The 21,759-nt window shown below is 53.1% G+C and overlaps 2 protein-coding genes across 2 annotated transcripts in view; both read left to right on the top strand.

The window, feature by feature from the left end:
• Window positions 1-2,704: 2,704 nt before the first annotated feature.
• On the top strand, window positions 2,705-19,271 carry MLYCD (malonyl-CoA decarboxylase). The gene is made up of 5 exons (XM_030863228.2): window positions 2,705-3,244; window positions 11,852-11,964; window positions 12,836-12,992; window positions 15,764-15,916; window positions 18,047-19,271. The coding sequence occupies exons 1-5, from the start codon at window positions 2,705-2,707 to the stop codon at window positions 18,578-18,580; spliced, it is 1,497 nt and encodes a 498-aa protein (XP_030719088.2). The 3' UTR covers window positions 18,581-19,271.
• OSGIN1 (oxidative stress induced growth inhibitor 1) overlaps window positions 15,825-21,759 on the top strand; it is a 53,583-nt gene continuing 47,648 nt past the window's right edge. The window contains exon 1 of the mRNA XM_030863227.2: window positions 15,825-15,916. The gene's annotated coding sequence lies outside the window, so the exon portion shown is untranslated. The remainder of the gene's footprint in view (window positions 15,917-21,759) is intronic.

Below are 21,759 nucleotides of genomic sequence, written 5' to 3' on the forward strand. Positions count from 1 at the left end.
GTTTTAATTACTGGAGCTTCATAAATTTTAATATCTCTTAGGGATGGCCCCCCTCTGCATTTTTCCCCCATTATAAAATAATAGTTATCACTCCCTGTTGGTTCCCATCATCCCTGGGTTGGAACTTGGGAACAGATGGATGATTCCCGTATGGCCTCTGAGGAAGGAAAACCTTTCCAGAAACTTAACTCACGAGAGTGGGAAAAGCAAAAGCTTCGGGGCCGATAGACAATGGTCAAACCTGGACTTTGCTTCTCACTAACAGGATGACCTTGGTTTGTCACGTGACCCCATCAAGCCTTGGCTTCATCTGTAGTTGGGGGACAACTACCTGACAGTGTTGATGTGAGGATTGAAAGCAGTCAACCCTCGGCCATGTGGGAGGGAGTTGGTATTTATTAGATTCCTGTCTCTCCTGTCTTTTCCTCAACATCTCAGCATGAAAACAAACTCAATTCTAAATAACGCAGGAATCCTCATTTTAGCAGAGGCAGGATCCTGGGGTGGAAGGAGCGCAGACTTTGGAGAGAGAGCAGCCCGCGCCCAGATAGTCCTTCTGCGCCCCAGTCTGGGAGAGACCCAGGGAGCACTGCTGCGTTTACTAGTGGGAGCTCTTGGGCAAGTCCCTGTATCTCTCTGTGCCTCTGTTCCCACCTCTATAAAATGCGAATAATAGTGCTGGCCCCATAGGGTTACTGGGAAACTTAAATGAGATACTGCAGGTAAGTGCTAAGAACAGGGGATGGCATTTAGGAAGTGCTGAATGACTGGTGGTCCTATTAGTGTACAGAGAGGCACATGAGGGGCTCGGCCAGGGCCTGCACACATCCTTCTCACGGCACAGGGGACATCAGAGGGACTTCAGTGGGACATCAGTTACTGACTACTGTGTGACTAAGGAAGGGAATGGTTCACCGTCTTCTGCCCACCCATCGCTGGGTGCCCTGTAGCTCCCGAAACACACAAGAAAGGCCCTGCCCCAGAGCCCACTTGCCCCGGGCATACTGCCCACCATGTGTTCTCAATGGTCTCTTTGATCCTCTCCTTCATCCTTTGTACCTAGATGAGGCTTCTCTTTCTCCAAGAGCACAGTGGGACCCTGGATGGCTTTTCCTCTGGACTCCACTGAATTTGGCGTCAAGCCCTGTGAACTCCCCCCAGTCTCTCACTAACTGTGGCAGAAATCTCACTCCTGGAAGGAGGGACTGTCTGAAGCAGGGGTGTGTGTCAAGGCTGTAGACGGAAACGATCCCAGCCACCTCCCCACTCCCTGTCCTGTGTCCATCTTCCCAGTGTTTAAAAACTGATCCCCAAATCTAAACATCTGGGAGCCACCAGGCCACAGAGTAAGGGATGTGAGGTGGGAAGAGAGAGAACACGGGGCCAGAGAGGGGAGCAGGGGCCGTCCGTGCCAGGCTCTGCCTGCCAGGCTCTGCCTGTCAGGCTCAAAGCATTTGGTCGTTGAACAAGTGAATAATGTAGTTAGATGGATAGTTTAGAAAGTTCACCCAGCGGCTGATGCAGAGAATGGATTGGAGCATTCAAGCCTGAAAGCAGAGAGGCTACTGCAAGTGGCCCTCGTAAGAAGAGACACGGGCTGCAGGAGCAGAGAGCCAGAGAGAAGAGATAAATGCAGGAGTCCTTTTAAAGCAGATTCGATAAAATTTAGATGTTGGGATGAAAGGCAGGGAAGAGGTTATAAAAAACGGTGCTTTTGAACTTGGGAGAATGGATAGGTGAGCTTCTCCCCACCTCCCCACCTCCCCACCTCCCCCCCGCTTCCGGTATCAGTTGAAATGTCACCTCCTCAGAGAGGCCTTCCCTGATGACCCTGTCCACAGTGGGACGTCCGCTCTGACCCAGCTGTATCACTCCACCCTGTTTATTTCCCTTATAGCACTTAACACAATTGTAGTTATGGTATCATCTGTCTCCCTCGTAAAACTGTAAACTCCCTGCAGCAGGTTCAGGTGTATCTGGTTCATTATTTTATCCCCGTGCCCCGTATAGGACCTGGCACATACCAACCGGTTAATAAACACTCTGTTGAATGAAGGAACGAATGAATGAATGAATAAGGACCAAGGAAGGAGGAACAGGTTGGGGAACCAGATGCTTGGGAGAGCCCGGTTTGCCGTATCGGTGAGAAAGTTCTCCAGCAGGCAGCTGGAAGCCTAGCTCTGGGGGGTCATCTGGGTAAGTGAGAGCGCCTAGGCAGGGGCCAAGACAAAGCCTACCTTGCCAGAGAATTACCACCACGAATACTTCGTAGGCACGCAGATTGCTCCGCTCCTCCCCAGACACACTGGATCAGAATCTCCGGAGTAGGGCCAGGAATCTGCGTGCGTAACAGGTTCCCTAGGTGACCGTGATGTTCCTTGGGGCTGGAGAGCTCGGCCCTAGAGGAGAGGGACTTAGGCGGTGACTTTGGGTGGCTAGATGACAGGGCAGAGGCCTGCCCTGAAGTCGCCACCCGCGCCGTCGCTCGGCCCTCCGATTGGTCGCCTCCCGGGTTACCTTTGGCCACACTTGGCCTCGCGCCGCCCTCCGCCCCGCCCCCGTCGCTCCGCCCTCCGATTGGTCGCCGCCCCGCCCGTCCCCCGGGCTGGGGCAACCGGACTGGCGCGTGCCGGAAGCCGGAAGCGCGGCGGCGGCGGCGGCGGCGGCGGCGTTGGCGTTCCCCAGACAGCTGTATCCTTACGCCATGCCAGTCCTTCGGCCGACCGTGTCGGCTGGGCGCCTCCTCCTCCTCTGGCTGCGGCTCCCCCTGCGGCCGCCCGGACCCCGGCTGTCGAGCGGACGGGCGGCGGCGGCCGGCGCCCTGGAGCGGGCTATGGACGAGCTGCTGCACCGTGCGGTGCCCGCGATGCCGGCCTACGGGCTGCGCGAGAAGACGCCGGCGCCGGCGGAGAACCAGTGCGCGGACTTCGTGAGCTTCTACGGCGGCCTGGCAGAGGCGGCCGAGCGTGCCGAGCTGCTGGGCCGCCTGGCGCGGGGCTTCGGCGTGGACCACGGCCAGGTGGCCGAGCAGAGCGCCGCCGTGCTCCAGCTGCTCCAGCAGCCGCGGGAGGCGGCCGTGCTCCTGCAGGCAGAGGACCGGCTGCGCTACGCGCTGGAGCCGCGCTACCGCAGCCTCTTCCACCACATCAGCAAGCTGGACGGCGGCGTGCGCTTCCTGGTGCAGCTGCGGGCCGACCTGCTCGAGGCTCAGGCCCTCAAGCTGATGGAGGGACCGCACATCAGGGTAAGGCCCCGCCCGGGCCGCCCCCGACCCTTGGCGGCTCTCCCCATGTCGTCCTCACTCGCCCCTCAAGCCCCAAGCATTCCACCTTCCCCTGCATGGAGCCGCGCACACTTCGCCCTGAGTCAGAGCCCCCGAACCCTGTCCCCTTCCTTCCCACGCCTTCCCAGTCCTTGCCTCCCTCTAGGCTCACCTCGCTCGTCTTTATAGAAACTCGGCCCTCGCGTACTTTCAAGGTGACTGTCACGCCTCGTTCCTGATGAGCGTGCTCCATAAAATCTCTTTTTCATTCTTTTACCTGAGAGGTTTCGTCCATGTGGTACACTTGAATGCGGACCGAACCGAGCATCCGGTAACTTTCTGAAGACCTGGATGGGGTCAGTAAAAGTTAGTCGCAGGACCCACTGTGTAAGCCCTTGTCCTAAAAAGTCCTGTGAAACGTACAAAGGTGACTAGAACTCGAGATCGCCACCGTCTAGGAGTCTGGATGCCTTCTATTTTCTCTCTGCCTCATAACTGTGACCAGGGTATTTTTACCTTCCTGAGTTCAGCCCTAAAATAGGATTCTAAGTTGACTTCTTGAGGAAATCAGGCGTTTCGCACAGTGAGCTCAGGTTAGATGCAAATAAATAGATTAAGATTTAAATAATGATGACTTGAAAGGTGGCTGATAGGTGACTATAGTCCTTTTATTACTATCGATGTTAAATATGGTGGGACCACTAACTCGCTCTTTTAGTAAACCAAAAATGCTGTAAACGTTCTGGCATTCAGAAGGTTAGTAGGTGCAGTTGGCTTTAAAAAGAATTGAACAGTTGAACGATTCCTTTAAGAACTCTTGACACTGGCGTAACGGTTTTTACGTTCATTGCCTCAGTCTTGGGGAGGTGATAAGCGTGTCTCCACATGTCGACCTCTCACGTGAGGTCACATGACATGACCAGGCCCTCAGAGCAAATAAGCATGTCTCTGATCATCCACCCACACCCACATTTCCCAGGTTCTTTGCTCTGCACTTTATATCCTCATCATGTTATGTGAGTTCTGGTGTTTATCAGAAACCTTCGTATCTTTCTTGGCTACGTAGCCCTACACGCATAAAATTGTGTGTAGTTAGGATAGGGTTAATCTCAGGATGATAACAGTAGCTATGATTTGATTGCTCATAATAGCTGGCTATGCTAAGTATTACCTAGGACCAGTGAGCCTTCAGCTATAAGAGTCACAGGCTGAGAACCTCAGTTGTTTATTGCATTGGCACCAAATCAGTCCTGGAATCCCAGTGTGTTGAATCGACCATGTTCCCAACTAAATCCCCATCTGAATGGCTGAGACCTTGTGTTCCACACACTGTGTACATACCCATCTGGTTCCTCCCAAGAGAGGCTTGGGTTTCGTCTGCAATCCAAGCAGACCTTTTTTTTTTTCCTCCTTGAAGTGGAGACAGGTGCTCCTGAAAGCCTTCTGAAACTTAATTCTCATTGCATAGGAGGCTTGAGAATTAGGTAGGATGTCTCTCTACCTCATCCAAGGTAGGATGTCTTTTGGGTAGGTGACCTGTCCCCAAATGGAACTCTCCACCCATCCATTCAGCCATTCATCGGCTGTCTGTATGGTACCAGGCGTGCTCAGGCTCTGAGATCACTTGGTCCAGAAGCTTCCCTTCTAGTATGGGAAGAGTTAGGGGCGGGCACGGTATGTGTGAGTGCCTTTCACGCACTTGCTCATTTCATCCTCAGCAAGATGTGGTGACTGTTTGACAGATGAGGTGATTAAAGCTTGTCGAGGCCCAGTGCAGCGCCTCCCCCCAAGCCCCGTCTCCACGCTCCACGGTGTGTACTTCATCATGGCACCCCAGCTCTCTTAGTTGACAACCTAACTAGATCGAAAACGGGCTTATTCTTTTAGATTTGCCTTTTTCTATAAAACTGAAGGGAAGGTAAGACAACCCAGCTGATGAATGGCTTTGTTTTATTTACTTTCACTGACTCAGGAGTTTAATATTCTCTAGTTGTGACTGTGTTTATCTTTCCAAGACTTTGTGTAAGCTTCCATCTTATCAGCAACCTCAGCACACACCTTTTTCTGAAACCTCAGGTCAGTCTCTGCTCTTCTGTCGAAAAATCATCAAACCTTCCGTGGCCAGGAGGATGGCATTCGGTGTCTTTCCTTTGGCATTTTTGCTGCCCACCAGCCATCCTGCGCATTCCCACTCCCCCAGCATTACTCGCTCCCCTCCACGGACCCTCCTCTCCAGCCAAGCCGGCTCCTGGATGGAACGTTCCTGAACCCGCGCCCCTGCGTGATTCCTGTTAGGAAAAGAGCCGCCTGCACTCCCAGCTCGTTTGCTAGGCTTTTCCAGCCGCTCCAGCTCAGGGTGGCCTCACCCGGTTCTGAGCTTCATAGATACGTCATTGTACCACTCAGTTGGATTTGATACATTAACCACAGAATCTGTTGTTTGAAATGTATTTTTCCCCCACAAGTGGATGATCAGCTCCTTGAAAACTGGGACCTTCGTCTTGTGTAGCAAAATGATGAATGAAGCGTGAGATAGACTCCCGGGTGCCCTGCCATCTGGCGAAGTCAGCAGCTAACCACTCCCATTCGTCCTGAGGTCAGACTGCTCCATTCAGAGGTCTGAGCCTGGAACGGAACCTGGAGGCCAGGGAAGGTTTCCGTGCGTGAGAGAGAGAGGGAGAGAGAGAGAGGGAGAGAGAGGGAGAGAGAGAAAGAAGACATCCTAGCAGACGCTGGGACCGCCCTTGTCCTGGGGGATTCCTGATGTCACATCCGATTCTGTGAGACATAACTGGACTCGTTTCCTTACTCTTCCTCACATACAAGAGAAGACTCTTGGTTATGAGGTTGAGAAGGGACATCATCAAAGCTCAAAGCTGTGACCCTGAGACTTGACTTGTGGGAGAGGAGCTGGCCCCAGGGAGATCCAGAGCTGCCAGCAACACCATGTCCTCAGACGTTCAGGGTTCCCTTGTTTCATAGCCAAGGCCGTCCACACACGTAAGGGAAAAACATCACCAACCGAAAGGCACAAAGTCACGTGGAATCAAGATATGTCTCAAGCAGAGGGTGAGTGACCCTAGACTGACCTTGGCCTCTGCGCACGGTCGGGACACGCTGGGTGCAGAAGCCTTTTCAGGTGGCTCCGTCACACCTCTTGCGTTTCTCTACCTAGAAATCCTGCCCTTAGCCCGAGTGCCTCTAACCGCTAGCAGCTAAATCTGTCGCTCCCCTTCCCCTTGCTCTTTGTGGCTACGTAAATGTTTTTTTATCCCTATCATTCAAAACTTTCAGAGTTGACTTTTTTTTAACCCATAGAAATCGTCACTGGGATCTGATACTGTAACTAATCACCAGAATCACTTAACGTGTGTGTGGTCCATCTTGATTCCGTGTTTGTTTCATTCTGGATTTTGCAGCCAAGTTAAAGAGGTGGTTAAAAAGCTAGAGCTTTTCGCTTGTAGGAATCCAGTGTTGGAAACCACCAGCAGTTTGGCCCTCGAGCTTCAGCGCAGGAGCCGCAGATCCCCAGGTGCCTAGGATGACGCGGGACGCCCGGGAGGCAGGGAGTAGCGGACCTGAGCACCCCTTGCTGTGCACACGGCACCCCATCACACAGGTGTGCTTCTCCCCTGGCCCTTGCTGACCTTGGAGCTGCCAGCTAATGTCAGGTGGACGAGAGCTGCTGTGGGCTCAGGCCTGGGCATTGCCCTGGACTGGACTCAGCGCCCTGCTTCTCCTCACAGCTTCTTGTTTGCTGAATCTCGTGAGCACAGAGGCATCCTTAGAATAACTGGCATGTGTGAGGCCCAAAGGGATGCTGACTGGGCATCTCATACGGAACAGTGGGTACAGCAGAAGACGCACCAGGTGGGGAAGGAAGGCCCCGGTTATGCTGGTTTGAAGCGTGATTTTAGGTGATCGTAGCCACGTCCCTTAACTGTCCTGGGCCAACCAGCTCTGCTGCTGAGGCGATAGTGGTCAGTCTGCCCAGGGTCAGCCTGCTTCTCTTCTAGAAATACTGCGGGGCTTGGCTAAAAACACAGTTATGAATGAGGACAGTTTGTCAAGATCTTGGTCTCTGACTGAGGGCTGTGATTATTGGAAATACGGGAAGAATCCAGAGGCTGACACTTCTGTTTAAGTGGAGCCCAGCGTGCAGCCCAAGGTGGAAGGCCCGGCGGGGGCAGGTCTCTTTTCTTGGGTATTTTAAATCCGGTGAGGTTTCTCTTCTTATTCTTAATCCTTCCTGATAGGAAATTCAGAGTCGGTATCAAGTCTATTTGCTGGGAAGATGCAAGTGCTGTGTAGAAAGTTTTTACAGCCCAGCAGACGTCAGATGTCTGCTGTGGTTTTCAAGATGGCAGATCCGCTGCAGAGAGGATGGACGTTGCTGCCCATCAATTAAAAGGTTGTTAGAAGCCTAAGTGTCTTGGAGGCCAGCCTGGGACTTCTTGATTCATCCCAAGTCTCTACTGCGATGGTCCGTCCCTCTGATGCCACTTTGTAGCAACTCTTGGATTATAATAAGTGAGTTGATCTTAATGGATTTACCCCAAGAAAGGGATTTTAGTTGTTTTCATAATTAAGGAATTTGTAGAAAAGGGACTTGTCAATGTCCTTGAATTCTCTGATCGCAGGACCCCTGCCCCCCACCCCGAGTTTTAATCTTAGGAAATAGAACAGTAAATCGGTCATCCAGTGTTGGGCAGGGGTGGGTAATACCAAATCCACAAAGCAGCTTAATCACACAGGAAAAGAAGCGGTCCCTTTGCTTACAAGACCAAATGCTCTTTTTGTTAAAAATGCTCTTCTCCTCTGTTGAGGTTCCAAGTGAGTTGAGAGGCTTATTATGATGCCTGGACACGTGGCCGCCAAGTCCGGGTTTGCGTGTTCTTTCCCGAGGCGGCGAAGTGTGGGCTTTGGGCTCTGAGGTGTGAATCCAATCCACCCGTCAGTTGCCCTCCTCAACGAGACGCCCTGTGAACTTGCGGTTGTGTGTCCAGCTCCTGAGCGGGGTACACGGTGTGCGGGCAGGCGCGTGCTTCTTGTGTGTGCAGTTTACAGGCTTTTTGTTTTTCTTCAGAGTTATTTCCAAAAGCCCTTTGGGGTTGAAGAGTTCAGTCTCTTACAGATACAATCCCCAGTGAAGCCGAGGGGACTCCCATTCTAAGAGAGGGTCTGGGCACCGTGAGATATTTGTGGGCAGCAGAAGGGAGCTGGCATTTAGGAAACGATGGGCGATTTGAATGTAGAAATGACGGTGAGACCTGTGGGAATCTTAACAGAAGCCCGGGCGGAACACTGGAGAAGGGACCACACTCGTATCAGGCAGGGTCCCCACGCCACCACTGCAGCGCCCAGCCGCACCACGGTTTGTTGTAAACCTTCTCTGGTGTCTTGTCCTGTTTTGAAGTTAACCTGGTGGTCCTCGTGGTTCTACTAAATTCTGCACTTAGCTAGACTAAGAGATGAACTCATTTGTAGATGGGAACGTTGTCCCAGCAGTTGTATTTTTGAGTCCTGGGTCGCTGATAAATGATTTCTCAATCACTGAGCGTGACGCATACACGATTCCTCTGCCTCCTGCTGTCTGAGATCGGGTAGCCTTGCTGCCCTCGGCACCTAATTCCAGCCTGAACAGCTGCGGCCCTGTTAGCACTGGGCGGTGGAGATGTGTAACCTTTAACCTAGATTCCCGGATCTCGTGTCCAGTGTCCCACGTTATAGCTGTCAGTAGCCCAGAATAGAACGAAGGGACTTGTAGAAGAGGCGCTTCCGTCAGCCAGACCATTCCTTTCGTAATCAATACTGAATGAATGCCGAAGGCAGATTTTTCCAACTTGTTCCTATTGTGCGTCTCATAGAGATGCCATAGAGTTCCATGTACGTCCTACATGGAACTCGGCTGGTCCGTTCCTAACCTTTCAGTGCAGAGGTTCCCAACCTGGGGAACCTGGTTGGGAACTGAGTTTCAAAGGGCTCCATGAACCCCAGGAAGCTGTGTGCAGAGTTTTATTAATGTGTTTGCATTTTTCTGGGGAGAGTGTCCCCAGTTTTTAGCACAGGTGCAAGAGTGTATGAGGACCCCAGGAAGACTGAGAACCACTGTAGTCAGTGCAGGAAATACAGTTTTATAAGGAGCCGTTCTGTGTTGCCTGGTGAGCCATCCCTTCTCCTCCCTTCCTGCTACTTCCTGGTCACTGTTTTCCAGTTTGTCTTCTCTTTTTCATTTGCCATCAATCTGTTAAATCATCTTCCACATGGAGGACCCCACTGATGGCTTTGAGAACCAGAGGACTAAATCAGAAATGACCTCTGCCCTTACAGAGCTGAGAGTCCAGTAGAGGAGACTAGACCATGGGATAAAGAGTTACGAGGGCCGGGCGCGGTGGCGCGCGCCTGTAGTCCCAGCTGCTCGGGAGGCTGAGGCAGGAGGATCGCTTGAGCCCAGGAGTTCTGGGCTGTAGTGCGCTATGCCGATCGGGTGTCCGCACTAAGTTTGGCATCGATATGGTGACCTCCCGGGAGCGGGGGACCACCAGGTTGCCTAAGGAGGAGTGAACCGGCCCAGGTCGGAAACGGAGCAGGTCAAAACTCCCGTGCTGATCAGTAGTGGGATTGCGCCTGTGAATAGCCACTGCGCTCCAGCCTGGGCAACATAGCGAGACCCCGTCTCTTAAAAAAAAAAAAAAAAAAAAAAGAGTTACGAGGAATTACAGAGATCACATGGTCCAGTCGCCTGTCGACGTGGAAATCCTTTCTAAAACATCTCCACCGTGTTCTTGCCCACCCTGTGCTCATCTCGTCCCGTGGGGAGGGCCGCTGTCTCCCAGGAGGACCTCTGTGGGCAGCCCTAGCTCCTCAGAAGCTCTTCTTTACATGGAGTCTGACTGTGCCTTCCCCCTGTCGGTCCTGGACATGCTCCCTCTCCTTGCCCCCATGGGGCCTCTTGTGTGCCCGAGGCCTTCAGTGTTTGAAGATGGACCTCGCTTCATCCTGAAACCCTTTCTGAGCCACCCACCCCCATGCCTGCAACTTATCCTCAAGTGACAAGGCTCTGAGTCCTTTGACCTTTTACCAGAGATTAAAATGTGAAATGGCCCTATAACAGTTTCATAGCTTGTGTACAGTTTTACAGGTGTTATCCGTCATGGTCTTTGCAATTCTTATACAGGGATTCATAAGGTCAGTTCTGTACCAGACATACTGAGGTGTTTGCTGTTATTCAATAATAATATGCAGTGTATCTGTTAGTATGCAGTTCATCTATAACTGAGACTCAAAACAGCAGTGGTTTGAATAAGAGAAGTTTGTCTTTCATGAAGAAGTCTGGAGGTAGGCAGCCCAGGGCTGACTCTGCGGTGCCCTCAGTTGACCCAGGCTTCTGTTTGTTGCTCTTCCCTGAAAACCTCATCCCCAAAGTTACCTCGTGGCCCAAGATGGCTGCTCCAGCTCTAGCCATCACATCGCCTTCCGACCTGCAGTGGGGAGGACAAAGAAAAAGATGGAAGGACATCTCTTCCCTGCAGTGGGAAGGACAAAGAGAAAGAGCAGCCCTTTGCTGCTCCTGCCATCTTCCAAGGTTCCCAGAAGCTGCTGCAGGATACCTCTGCTTACATCTGAGAAGCCAGAACTCAGTCTCATGATTAGCCCTAGCGGCAGTGCAGACTTTATCCTGAACAGTCACATGCCCAGGTAAAAAGTGAAGCTTCTGTCGATTTGGGAAAAAGGGACGCAGCCATTGAGGAACAACAGCCTTGTCTCTCGCCCTGGACGTCCCCTCCGCTCTGGCTGTCACGAAGCTTACCACTATTACATGGGCAGCAGTCACCACAGACTGAACTGGGATGGTTCCGCCCCTGCATTGTGTCCTCTCCTTTCCTTACCTCTTGTTCTATTCTTGCTTGAAAAGTTTCAGTGCGAATGTATCTCTGATGGTAAAGTTGACTCAAATCATTTTGGGAAGTAGAATAAATACAAGTAAGTGAAATTAGAATAATGTCATCAATTCTAAATGCATGGATTGCCCGGCACACTATTATTCTACGGCCCACTCAGGGGGGAAAAAATGCTGCCGATTAAACCGTGACCCGCCATCATTTGAACAAGGTGTCCTGCCCACCAAGATGTGAAAATAGGAAAACACACACCTTAGAGCTGTCGAAATGTGGGGTCCTCGTTTCTCTTGGGAAACAAGAAAGGGTGTTTTTGGTGAACCAGAGAATGTTCCTGAGAGGGTGTTGGAGTTTCCTGCACTGAGACGCCGTTCAGCGTCAGCTTAACATCACGTGTGCAGCTGTGTTCACGGCGGCGAATGTATCGGCACACTTTATTTGATTTGGGCAACTTAGCTCAGATGGAACCCAGGTGTCTTACAGGTGGAAGGAGGGAGGGAAGACGTAGAGCTGAGTTCGGTCTGTCGTGGCCGAGAGCAGAGCCCGGTGGAGCTGCCTCAGAACAGCCTCATCCTGCCCACTCCTCTTTTGTATCAGGTTTTGGTGTCGAATTCCCCGTGCTGGCAGCGATGCGGGGATGGGCTGGACGTCTTTCCCTCGGAAGGCCAGCGCTCCCCCCTCTCCATTTCAGGAAATGAACGGGGTGCTGAAAAGCATGTTCTCAGAATGGTTTTCTTCCGGGTTCCTGAACCTGGAGCGGGTCACCTGGCGTTCACCGTGCGAAATGCTGCAGAAAATCAGTGAGTAAGTATTTATGACGTTTCCGCTTTTCTCACGGTTCAGCGGAAAGCCAGTCTCCATTCCCGTGTACGTTTTGTTCCAAGCCTGGTAAAACCCAAACACAGGATCCACAAAGGTGGCTGTCCTACCAGGTGATGCCGAGACCACGGAGGAGGAAGGGGCACAGGTGGAAGCTGGTCCTCGTGCCGGTGAACCTGCGCTTGGGGTCTCGGTCAGCCCTCAGCCCCGCGTCTCCCCAGCAACCCCATGATCAGAGCTGCCCGGGTTAACTGGACCCAAGCATTGGCATTAGTAACTCAAAAACCGTCTGTCTCACCAGCTGTGAAAATGTCTCCCTTGGATAAAATCTCCAAATTCACAGTATAGTGCGTGATTCCCACCTTCCCCCGGACACGGTAAAATGCAGGCTGGCCGACAGTAGCATGCTGCCACGTCGCATGTTGAAACAAAACAGCGGTGGCCGAGGTCGCCGGACACATGGAAGCAGCCAGGCGATGCGTGTCCTCAGGCAGCGCGGACTTCAAACTGCGGAGATTCGGGGGAAGCAAGAGACGTAGGATGTCCGGTGACAGGCATCTGGTCAGGTCTCTGTGTTGAAATCTGCCACATACCTGCTCCCCCGGGGCCTGGCAAACGAGTCTTAAGACCGGGGATGAGAGCACAGTTTTGTGTGTAAAACGGTCACCAGTTGTGCTTCCTCTCAGTCAGCGCTGTTTCGCGCTAAGATGATCTTTGAATTTCCCGCAGAGTCCGCTGAAGCTGTATTTAAAGGATTGCTTTGACTTGAGTGAATAGAACGAGTAGGAATCAGCCCCGCGGCTCTTTAACTTGTGATCTGTACTTTTGTCTTGCCCTTTCATCACGTTCTCGTCAGGGCTGAGGCTGTGCATCCCGTTAAAAACTGGGCGGACATGAAACGGCGCGTGGGGCCCTACAGAAGGTGTTACTTCTTCTCTCACTGCTCGACCCCGGGGGAGCCCCTGATCATTTTGCACGTGGCCCTGACCAGTGAGATCTCCAGCAGCATCCAGGTACCTGTGCGCGGTCAATTCAGAACGGGGCAGACGGCCCAGGGTGCCTTAAGTTTTCTGTTAACTTAGTTTTCTCCCCTTTTTGAAAATAAATTGCTTTTCGGCCTTTGTGGATCTTTGCATTAGCTAGATACGGGCTCCAGATCTGCAGCCACAGAGTGGAGACGGGCAGTGTGTGGGCAGTGATGGGATGGGGCAAGCTTTTGCCAGGGTGTGTGGACCTTGGGTTGAGACGTGGTCCAGGCTGTTATGGATGAGAGGGGTACAGGTGCAGGGGCACGGGGATCAACTCTTCAGCATCTGAATGCCTGTGGGTAGTTTCAAAAGACAGCCGATTGAGAAATTGGAAAGTCGGCTGGGCTGCGTGCCTGACGCGGGCCCAGTGCTCTGCCCGGTGTGGTGATTCCCCCCCGGAGCAAGCTGGGCTTCTCCTCGAGGCGTTGGTGAGTGTCTGAAACACTCAGTCCGGAGGCCCATGGTGGGCAGGGGCTGGGGCTGCAGAGCAGGTCCGTTGAGGGGAAGTGGGCACACCTGGGTCACTGTGGCTTCGGGGTCGGAATGGCCTGTTCGGAGGCTGAGAGGTGATGGCAGACGTCAGGTGGGCGCTGGGCAGCGTCTCCTGGCATGGGAGGGCGGAGGACTCGTCAGCAGGGAGACGTTCCCGTAGGATGCTTGTTTGGAGGTGCCTGCACTGTGATGACGCACTAGAAGCCATCACGGCCTCCCTGGGGGCAGTTTGGTAATAACTATTAAAATATAAAACGTGTGTTCCTTTTGACCTAAAAATTCCACTCTCAGGAATTTATCCCAGGAGAGGCTCAGAGCTGAGAGTTTGGGCGGTTGCCCCCTGCAGCATCGTCTGGAGGTGGGAGTGATAACCCAAGTGCCCACCGGGAGAGGCTGCTGTAGGGAGCGACGGCGTGTGCGTCTGGCCTGTCCTCACACACCCTGCGGTCCCACGTGTGGGCTTAAGTGTGGATTTAGCTTTGTACTTTTGACCTGGCACGTCAACCTTGACTTACTATTGACTGAAGATTCAGGTTCCAGCCTAGCCCACCTGGTGTGACCTTCTGCGTCGCGTGAATCCCTGCCCGCCCGCGGCGCGCCCTCCTGTGTGACTGCTCACAGCGCCTTGTGACTCAGGCTTGTTGCCGTTACTGTCCTCACCTTAGACATGGGGACTCCGAGGCTGGGAGGGACTGCAGAGCTTTGCCCAGGATGATGGAAGAAGTGGGGACGGTGGAGGGCCGGGGTCCCAGCCCTGAGGGCAGGTGCCTTCCGTGTGAGGAGACTCGCGCATCCGGACACATACATGAGAGACGCGTGTGTGCGTGGTTTTGTATGCACACGTACTTATGTGTGTACCTGCCTGGGGCCAATGAGACCGACCTGGAGAGGCGCTCCCCAAAACGTAAACAGTAGGACTGGGTGTTCAGTTCTGGAGTGATTTGTGATTTTTTCTTCATGCATTTATTTCTTGCCTCTTTGATACTATGCATATCTCATTCATATAATCAAAGAAAGGTTCATTTGTTTGGGTTTTGGGTGTTTTTTTTTTGAAAACTTAAAAAAAAAGATTTGCTGGAGACAAATTTTGAGTCCAGAACCACGAGATAACCTACAGACTTCTTGAAAAACAAAGGAGGTGATCCAACAAGATGAGGAATGATGGGAGGAGAGCTCCTCCGGCAGCTGCCGGTGCAGGAGAGGCTGGTGGGGCCCCGGATGTCACGGCCTCTGCGTCACCATCCGCCCAACTTTCCTTATGGTGACGGTTCATGGCTTCCCAGGAGTCACAGAAAAGACCCTCCGAGCGTCTGAAGGGGATGAGAGCTGAGGATGTTTCTCCCGAGGGGGGTACGCGCAGACCCACGCGTCCCATTGGCAATTTAAGAAAGCCTGTGGGCTCCAGACCTCAGCCTGGACTCTGGGCCAGACTCCCCTACTCCAAGCATCCAGGGTAGCTGGTAGGAATTGAGAGCAGCATAAGCGTGTCCTTCAGAAGCAGGCTGGCAGGCCTGTGTCCACGCCAACTGCAAGGTCTCCACCAGTACTGTCGTGGCCCTCAGGGTATTAAAGCTCAGAACGCCCCGCACTCACATCTCAGAGCAGATCAAGTCGGACTTGGCTAAGGGACTCACATCTCAGAGCAGATCAAGTCGGACTTGGCTAAGGGACCTCCCAGTACGAGTCATGCTGATTCTTAGATCGCTGCTCGTACGTGTCTGTGCGGGCGTGTGGTTTCACTGTGGAAATATAAGGACGTGACAGAAAACCAAAAAGGTACATAGGAAAAGCATAAAAAGGTACACTTCCTGAAAGAAAACTTAGGTAGGACTGCATCCGGCTTACTGGGAAATGTAAACAGCTAGGATTCAGAGGGGAGGAGGGACGCCTGCAGGACGCAGTGGGCAGCCTGCGCACAGGAGCCGCAGGCAGTGGGCCCCGTGGCCTTGGCAGAGGGCTGGCGTGCTGTCTGGGGGTGTTGGAGGGCAGCAGATTGCACAGAGAGAGAGACCTCCCCTGAGAGAGACCTAGGGGACATCAGTTGTGATTCAGCGAAGCTTGTGGGAGAATTTCAAAGTGGTAGAAATGATACAACATTGAGCAAACAGCCAGGGAAGTTGTGAGACCACTGCCGCCTCCAGAGAGGTCTCAGAACAGGGTGCTTGCCTCTAGAGCCTGGTCCTTGGGTCGAGGGACCCCCAGGAGGGGTGAGGGCAAGGCGGGTGCGTCCACAGCTGCCCGTCACCGTCCTTTATGTTTTCCAGACCATCATAGTGAAGGAGAGTCCCACGTCGGAGACGGAGGAGCGGGACAGGATCACCACAGCCGTCCTATACTCGCTGAGCCTGACCCAGCAGGGGCTGCAGGGCGTGGAGCTGGGCACCTTCCTCATCAAGCGGGTGGTGAAGGAGCTGCAGGTGAGCGAGGCTCGACCCTGACCCCGCCGCACCGCTGTCGGTGTCCCCGCCTTGGGATGGCCCAGCAGTTCTGCCCTCATCTCTGCGGACAGGGTGAAGCTGTTGGGCCGGAGCGATCAGGAGGGGTGGAAAAGTGCCAGGTGCCCCTCGGCACTTCCTAGGAGCCCCGAGACTCGTCAGGGGGTGGAAGCGGTGCTGAGGAAAAGGCCCTCAAAGCCGGCTTCTCATGGGCCACAAATCCAGATGCATCCTGGGGGCGGCGGCTTCTGCAGGGGACCCTGCACCCTGGCTGGCGGGGCAGCTCCTGATGGGCACGTGCTGTCCCGGCATAGTCGCCAGCAGGGCCCCCTTCGCTCCCACTGTCCAGTCCTGGCTGTGCCAACCTCCCTACCCACCCTCGCCCACTCGTGGCCCGGGAGGGAGCATCGAGGTTCGACTTCGACCGGGCGGTTGGAGGGTAAATGCACTGGCACCTCGTTTTTTTTTATAATTGCCTTCTCTTGGTTGCCCTGGTAAACACAGAAATGTTCAGGTCCACGCTGGGTTTGGGCTTTTTAAAACTGTCTCATGAGGGGCTGGAGTGAACTCTAATGTGCAGAATCTAATTTTTAGGTAAAATAATTAGATCATGACTAATTGGCGCTGACAGCAGCACTCTCCGCTTCTGGTGGTTTCAACACAGACAGCTGCTGCAGAAGCTCTTCCTCAGAGAATGACAAATAGGGTGGAATTTAAATACTTGCGTGCTTCGTGTTAAATTCACAGTTTTAAGTCTGAGAACTTGGGATTCAGTTGGGTATCAGCTTCGTTAGAATCACTCCCTGCCACTTTTTCCCCAGAGGCGATAAGAAGCACATCTGATTACTCTGAGTTTCTTCTTTTATTTCCTGCTTCTTTGCTGAAGGTGCTAATGCTTGGGGCGAGGGTGGGCGGGTAGCAGGGCTGGTGTGAGGCAGAAAGGCAGTCAGAGGAGGGGCAGACTCCGGGGTCTGGGTGATACAGCAGATTCTGTTTCTGAATCAGGCAGCCCAGGAGCCATCCTGCTGCTGACCTCTTCTCCACGTCTGGGCTGGGAGCCGGAAAGTCACCTGAGAAATCTGGAGGGAAGGGCAGCCCTTCCTCCACAGAGGTGTTCGTGGCGGTTTATGAAGGAGGCACCTTAAATGCCCAGTGAAAAGAACAGGGTTAGGAAAAGTCATGGGATCGTTTTATCTTTTAATATTGTTCTGTCGTTAAAGTTACGGTTCTGAATTTTGAGTGACAGTGAGAAAGCGCTCATGATATAAATGCACAAAGCAGGATGAGGGTGTAAAATAACTGTCTTGCCCTTGCAAAAGTTGCCTAGAGAAAGACCAGGAGTTATACTCTGTCAGACTTGGAGAGTGTGGTGGTTTCTTTGCTTCCGTCCTAAATTTAAAAAAATTTTTTCTATAGTGAGCATATATTACATTTTTAATTGGAAGATACTGAGTTCTTCGAAATGATCATTGCGATCTCTCTGTAATTTGAACAACGATGATTGAACCGTGTTATCTGATATGGAGACATAACCGTTACCTCCCCTTCTATCCCATCCTCTGCACCCACTGTGCTATATAGTTGAGCGATCAGTTATTCATTCAACAAACAGAAGACAGTCACTGGGTACTTGTGTGCCAAGCACCAAACCAGGTTCTGTGGCGGCAGCAAAGTCCATGGGAGGGGCCTGTTGGGCTAGAAAGGCAAGACCTGTAGTCAGAAGACAGCACCCCACATCGTAGCAGCCCACCCCTCCAATTTCAGGCAGGTCCCCCAACTTGCCGTTGTGGATAGCGGTGCAGATTGGAGACCCCACAGTAAAGGCTTGTCCTGGGGACTCAGGTTGCCTCCAGCACCTGGCACACATCAGATCCTTAATAACTATTCCTTGAAAGAAGATTCGTGCGCAGCAAATATCACTTTGTAAACCACGCAGCAGCACACGGAGGTTAATGATACGTAAGCGAGAAATGAGGAGGTGTTTCTGAATCCGTGACTCACCTGCTGAATTGTGTGTGTGTGTGTGTGTGTGTGTGTGTCTGTGTGTCTGTGTGTCTGTGTGTCTGTGTGTTTTCTCCACCTTCCTTTCCCCACCCCAACTGTGCCCTGCAGAAGGAGTTTCCTCACCTGGGGACGTTTTCAAGTCTGTCCCCTATCCCCGGGTTCACCAAGTGGCTTCTGGGGCTGCTGAAGTCAAAAGCAAAGGATCACGGGAGGAACGAACTGTTGACAGATTCCGAGTGTAAAGAAATCTCCAAGATCACGGGCGGTCCCGTGAATGAGACCCTCAAGACCATTCTCAGCAGCAGCGAGTGGGTCCAGTCTGAGCAGCTGGTCCGGGCGCTCCAGGCCCCCCTGATGCGGCTCTGCGCCTGGTACCTGTATGGGGAGAAGCACCGGGGCTACGCCCTGAACCCCGTGGCCAACTTCCACTTGCAGAACGGGGCCGTGATGTGGCGCATCAACTGGATGGCCGACGTCAGCCTCAAGGGCATCACGGGCTCGTGTGGCCTCATGGTCAATTACCGCTACTTCCTGGAGGACACGGCCACCAACAGGACCACCTACCTCAGCTCCAAGAGCATCAAAGCTTCCGAGCAGGTCCTCAGCCTGGTGGCCCAGTTTCAGAAGAACAGCAAACTCTAAGTCACCTTTGCTGAAGCCAACGTCCCCGGCTTGGAAAAGGATAATTTTCCGAGGGGTTGGGGATGGGGTTATGTACCCAAAGGAGCTTCTAGAGTGAACCAGAGTTGAACTGTGCTCTCTGGCCTGTGGCGGGGTCACACCGGAAGGCCGGGCCCAGGCTTTGCACGAGGGAAGATGCGTTACCGCTGCAAGGTAGTGGTGGGTGCAGGTAGGCGTGGGCTGGATGGGGATGCTGTGCTCTCTCCAGAAGATTCCATCGTGGCCTTCGGCCTGGCTCCCTGCCCTGGGATGGTCTTCAGAAACCATGGAGACTCTGCCGGCTCTCGACCCAAGGTGGATGGATCAGCCACTCTGGGACCCGGGCAGGTGGCCCAGGTGAGAACAGATGTTCCTTCCAGCGTAGAACGTGGTTCAGCCATGATCGTTTTAGCCGTTTCTCTCTGCTGATTGCAAAGGGATAGAGGGCTGTGCTACACTTCACTAGTTAAATTCTGGAGATTGTGAACGTGTGAAAAGGTTTGTGACTTTGCACAGACTTCACTAAGCCAAGTTATTGGACACGAGAGCTCTTGTCGCCTGGGGCTTAAATTGCATTATAGACTTGACAGTTATAGCGATTCAAGTTCGTGATGAACTCCGTAGCAAAGAACGCGTTTGTCCTGTGAAGCATTAAACACGTGGTTACTCACGATCGCATAGTGGTTGTCTTTGAGGTCTGAGACCTCGTTAGCCGTGCCCTTGGTCCCCAGCCAGCCCGTTGGCAGGTTTGATGCTCTGTGAAGCGGGCCTGGAGCGTGTGGCCTGAGGACAGAGGTGATGGCAGAGGTGCTGCTGTTTGTGGGTGAGGAGACGGGTGTGAAGTTGAGTCAGGCAGCAGGAAGCAGCCCCCTCCTTCTTGGTTTTGCTTTGAGCTGATGGTGAAGGCCCCCGAGCTCTGCAGGCCTGACGTCATCGCCGTCCAGGAGCTTGGAAAAAGTTAAGGCACCAACTGCTTCCGTGTGGCAGGTGGCCCCGGAGACCGTAGCCCCTGATTCCCACACTGCACGCCTTATCTTTGTTCAGCCTCTTATATGGGAATCTTCAAACAAAATACACAGAAGTGGAGAAAATAGTGTAATGACCCTAGGTACATACCACCCAGCTTCCACAACCATCAGTAATTTTCCATTTTTATCAAAACTTATTTCTTGGATTTCCCTGGTGGCGCAGTGGTTGAGTCTGCCTTCCGATGCAGGGGACACGGGTTCGTGCCCCGGTCCGGGAAGATCCCACATGCCGCGGAGCGGCTGGGCCCGTGAGCCATGGCCGCTGAGTCTGCGCATCCGGAGCCTGTGCTCCGCAACGGGAGAGGCCACAACAGTGAGAGGCCCGCGTACCGCAAAAAAAAAAAAACTTAAAATGTGTTACGTTTAGGTGTTCTGTGAAGACTGGATGATGGGTGGGTGGATATGGATGGTGCCGTGCTCTGAATGTTTATGTCCCACCAATTTACATGTTGAAATCCTAACCCCCAAAGGTGATGGCATTAGGAGGTGGGGCCTCTGGGAGGTGATTAGGTCATGAGGGTGGAGCCCTCCTGAATGGCATTAGTGTCCTTATACCTCATGACCTCAGGAAGTTCCCTAGGCAATTCTGCAGCTGAAAGAGGGCCCTCATCCAACCGTGCTGCCCCCCAATCTCAGATTTCCAGCCTCCAGAATTGTCAGCAAGCAGTTTCTGCTGTTCTAAGCCACCCAGTCTGTGGTATTTTGTTACAGCAGCCAGAGTGGACTGAGCTGATGGATATAGATGGCTGGATAAGGACTCCGCACCTCTGTCCACATGACTGAAGAGAAAGCTTATGACGCTTCCATTACAGTGCACTGGGTTGAAATCCCCCTCACTTCATGTGTGTTACAGGGAACCCCCTTCACTTCCCACACTTAACCCTACAAGCCCTAGAAGGACAGAAGATGGCTGAAACAGCCCAGCCGCCCACTTCCTCTGAGGGATGGTCAGACTGCCCACTTGTGCGTATGTTGTCCTTCTGGCAATGGCAGCCAGGCAGGAGTCAGACAGCAGCTGGCTTTGGAGGCAACAGAAGTTCACTCACGGACCCTCCTCACGTTGCGAATTTACATCCTACGGAAGAGTACAACCACTGCCCGGGGGCATCATCGCAAGGGGGATGCAGTAACACGAGCACGGACAGTGTCTCCCAGACCTGTTTTCTATCCCACTTGCTCTCAAGCCATCACTCTGACCACCAGATCTTCCTCTACTTGTGCCTGGCAGTATGGTGGGCTCACAGTAAGGGCTCAGTAGACTGTCATTAGTAGTCAGTTAACACAGCGCCCAGGGTTCAAGGCTGCAGCCACCCTCCACCCCTCCCCAGCACAGAGCCTGCTCCCCCTGGCATTCCCAGCCCGCACCCTACAGACCCCACCCGTGGGGTGGCTGTTCTCCCCTCCTTTCCCGTGCACGGCTCTCCTCCTCTCTCATTGCTTTGGGGTCTGTGGTTCAGACGGACCCCAGATCTCTCCAGCCTGTTGTCCAACAGTCTTGGGCTATTCTGGAATTCAGATTAATTCCGTTTCCAGGGCTGCAAGTGGCCTTGGGGCTGACCTGCTCTGACTTGTTCATGGGCGGCTTTTGTTCTGAAAGGCAGTAGGTGCCATAATGGTTGACGTCACCAGCTTTGGCTCCAGCCAGTGGCGGGTTCAAATCCCGACCCCACCACTTCCCAGCTGGGTGACCTGCAGCAAACCACCTACCCTCGTCTTGCCCATTTTCCCATCTTTAAATGGGGGCAACCACAGCACCTACCTCGGGGGCTGCTGAGAGCCTCCAAGGAGATGACGTGCATAAAGCTTTGAAAAGGCACCAGCTGTTGTCTCTATTACAGATGTTTATACATCTGGACTCTGGGACCACCGTCACACTCATGCAGATGTAGGTTCTGGAATCTGTCGTCCCCCTCTTTGGAAGTTAGAGTTGTGATGGTTTTCTGGCTTCCGTTCTATACGGTGACTAAGTGCACTAATTCATTTCCAGGAACTTCTGTGCACTGAGGTCTCCTCATCGCCCCATGGCAGCTAAGCAGCACCTCACTTTCAGACGAGGATCCCCAGGTTCAGTGGCTTGGCCCAAGCTGAGCTCTCCCGGCTGGTGCCTTGTCCAGAAAGCCCTGAGCCGGCTCT

The sequence above is a fragment of the Globicephala melas genome, chromosome 19 (assembly GCF_963455315.2).
Source record: "Globicephala melas chromosome 19, mGloMel1.2, whole genome shotgun sequence".
Taxonomy (NCBI): domain Eukaryota; kingdom Metazoa; phylum Chordata; class Mammalia; order Artiodactyla; family Delphinidae; genus Globicephala; species Globicephala melas.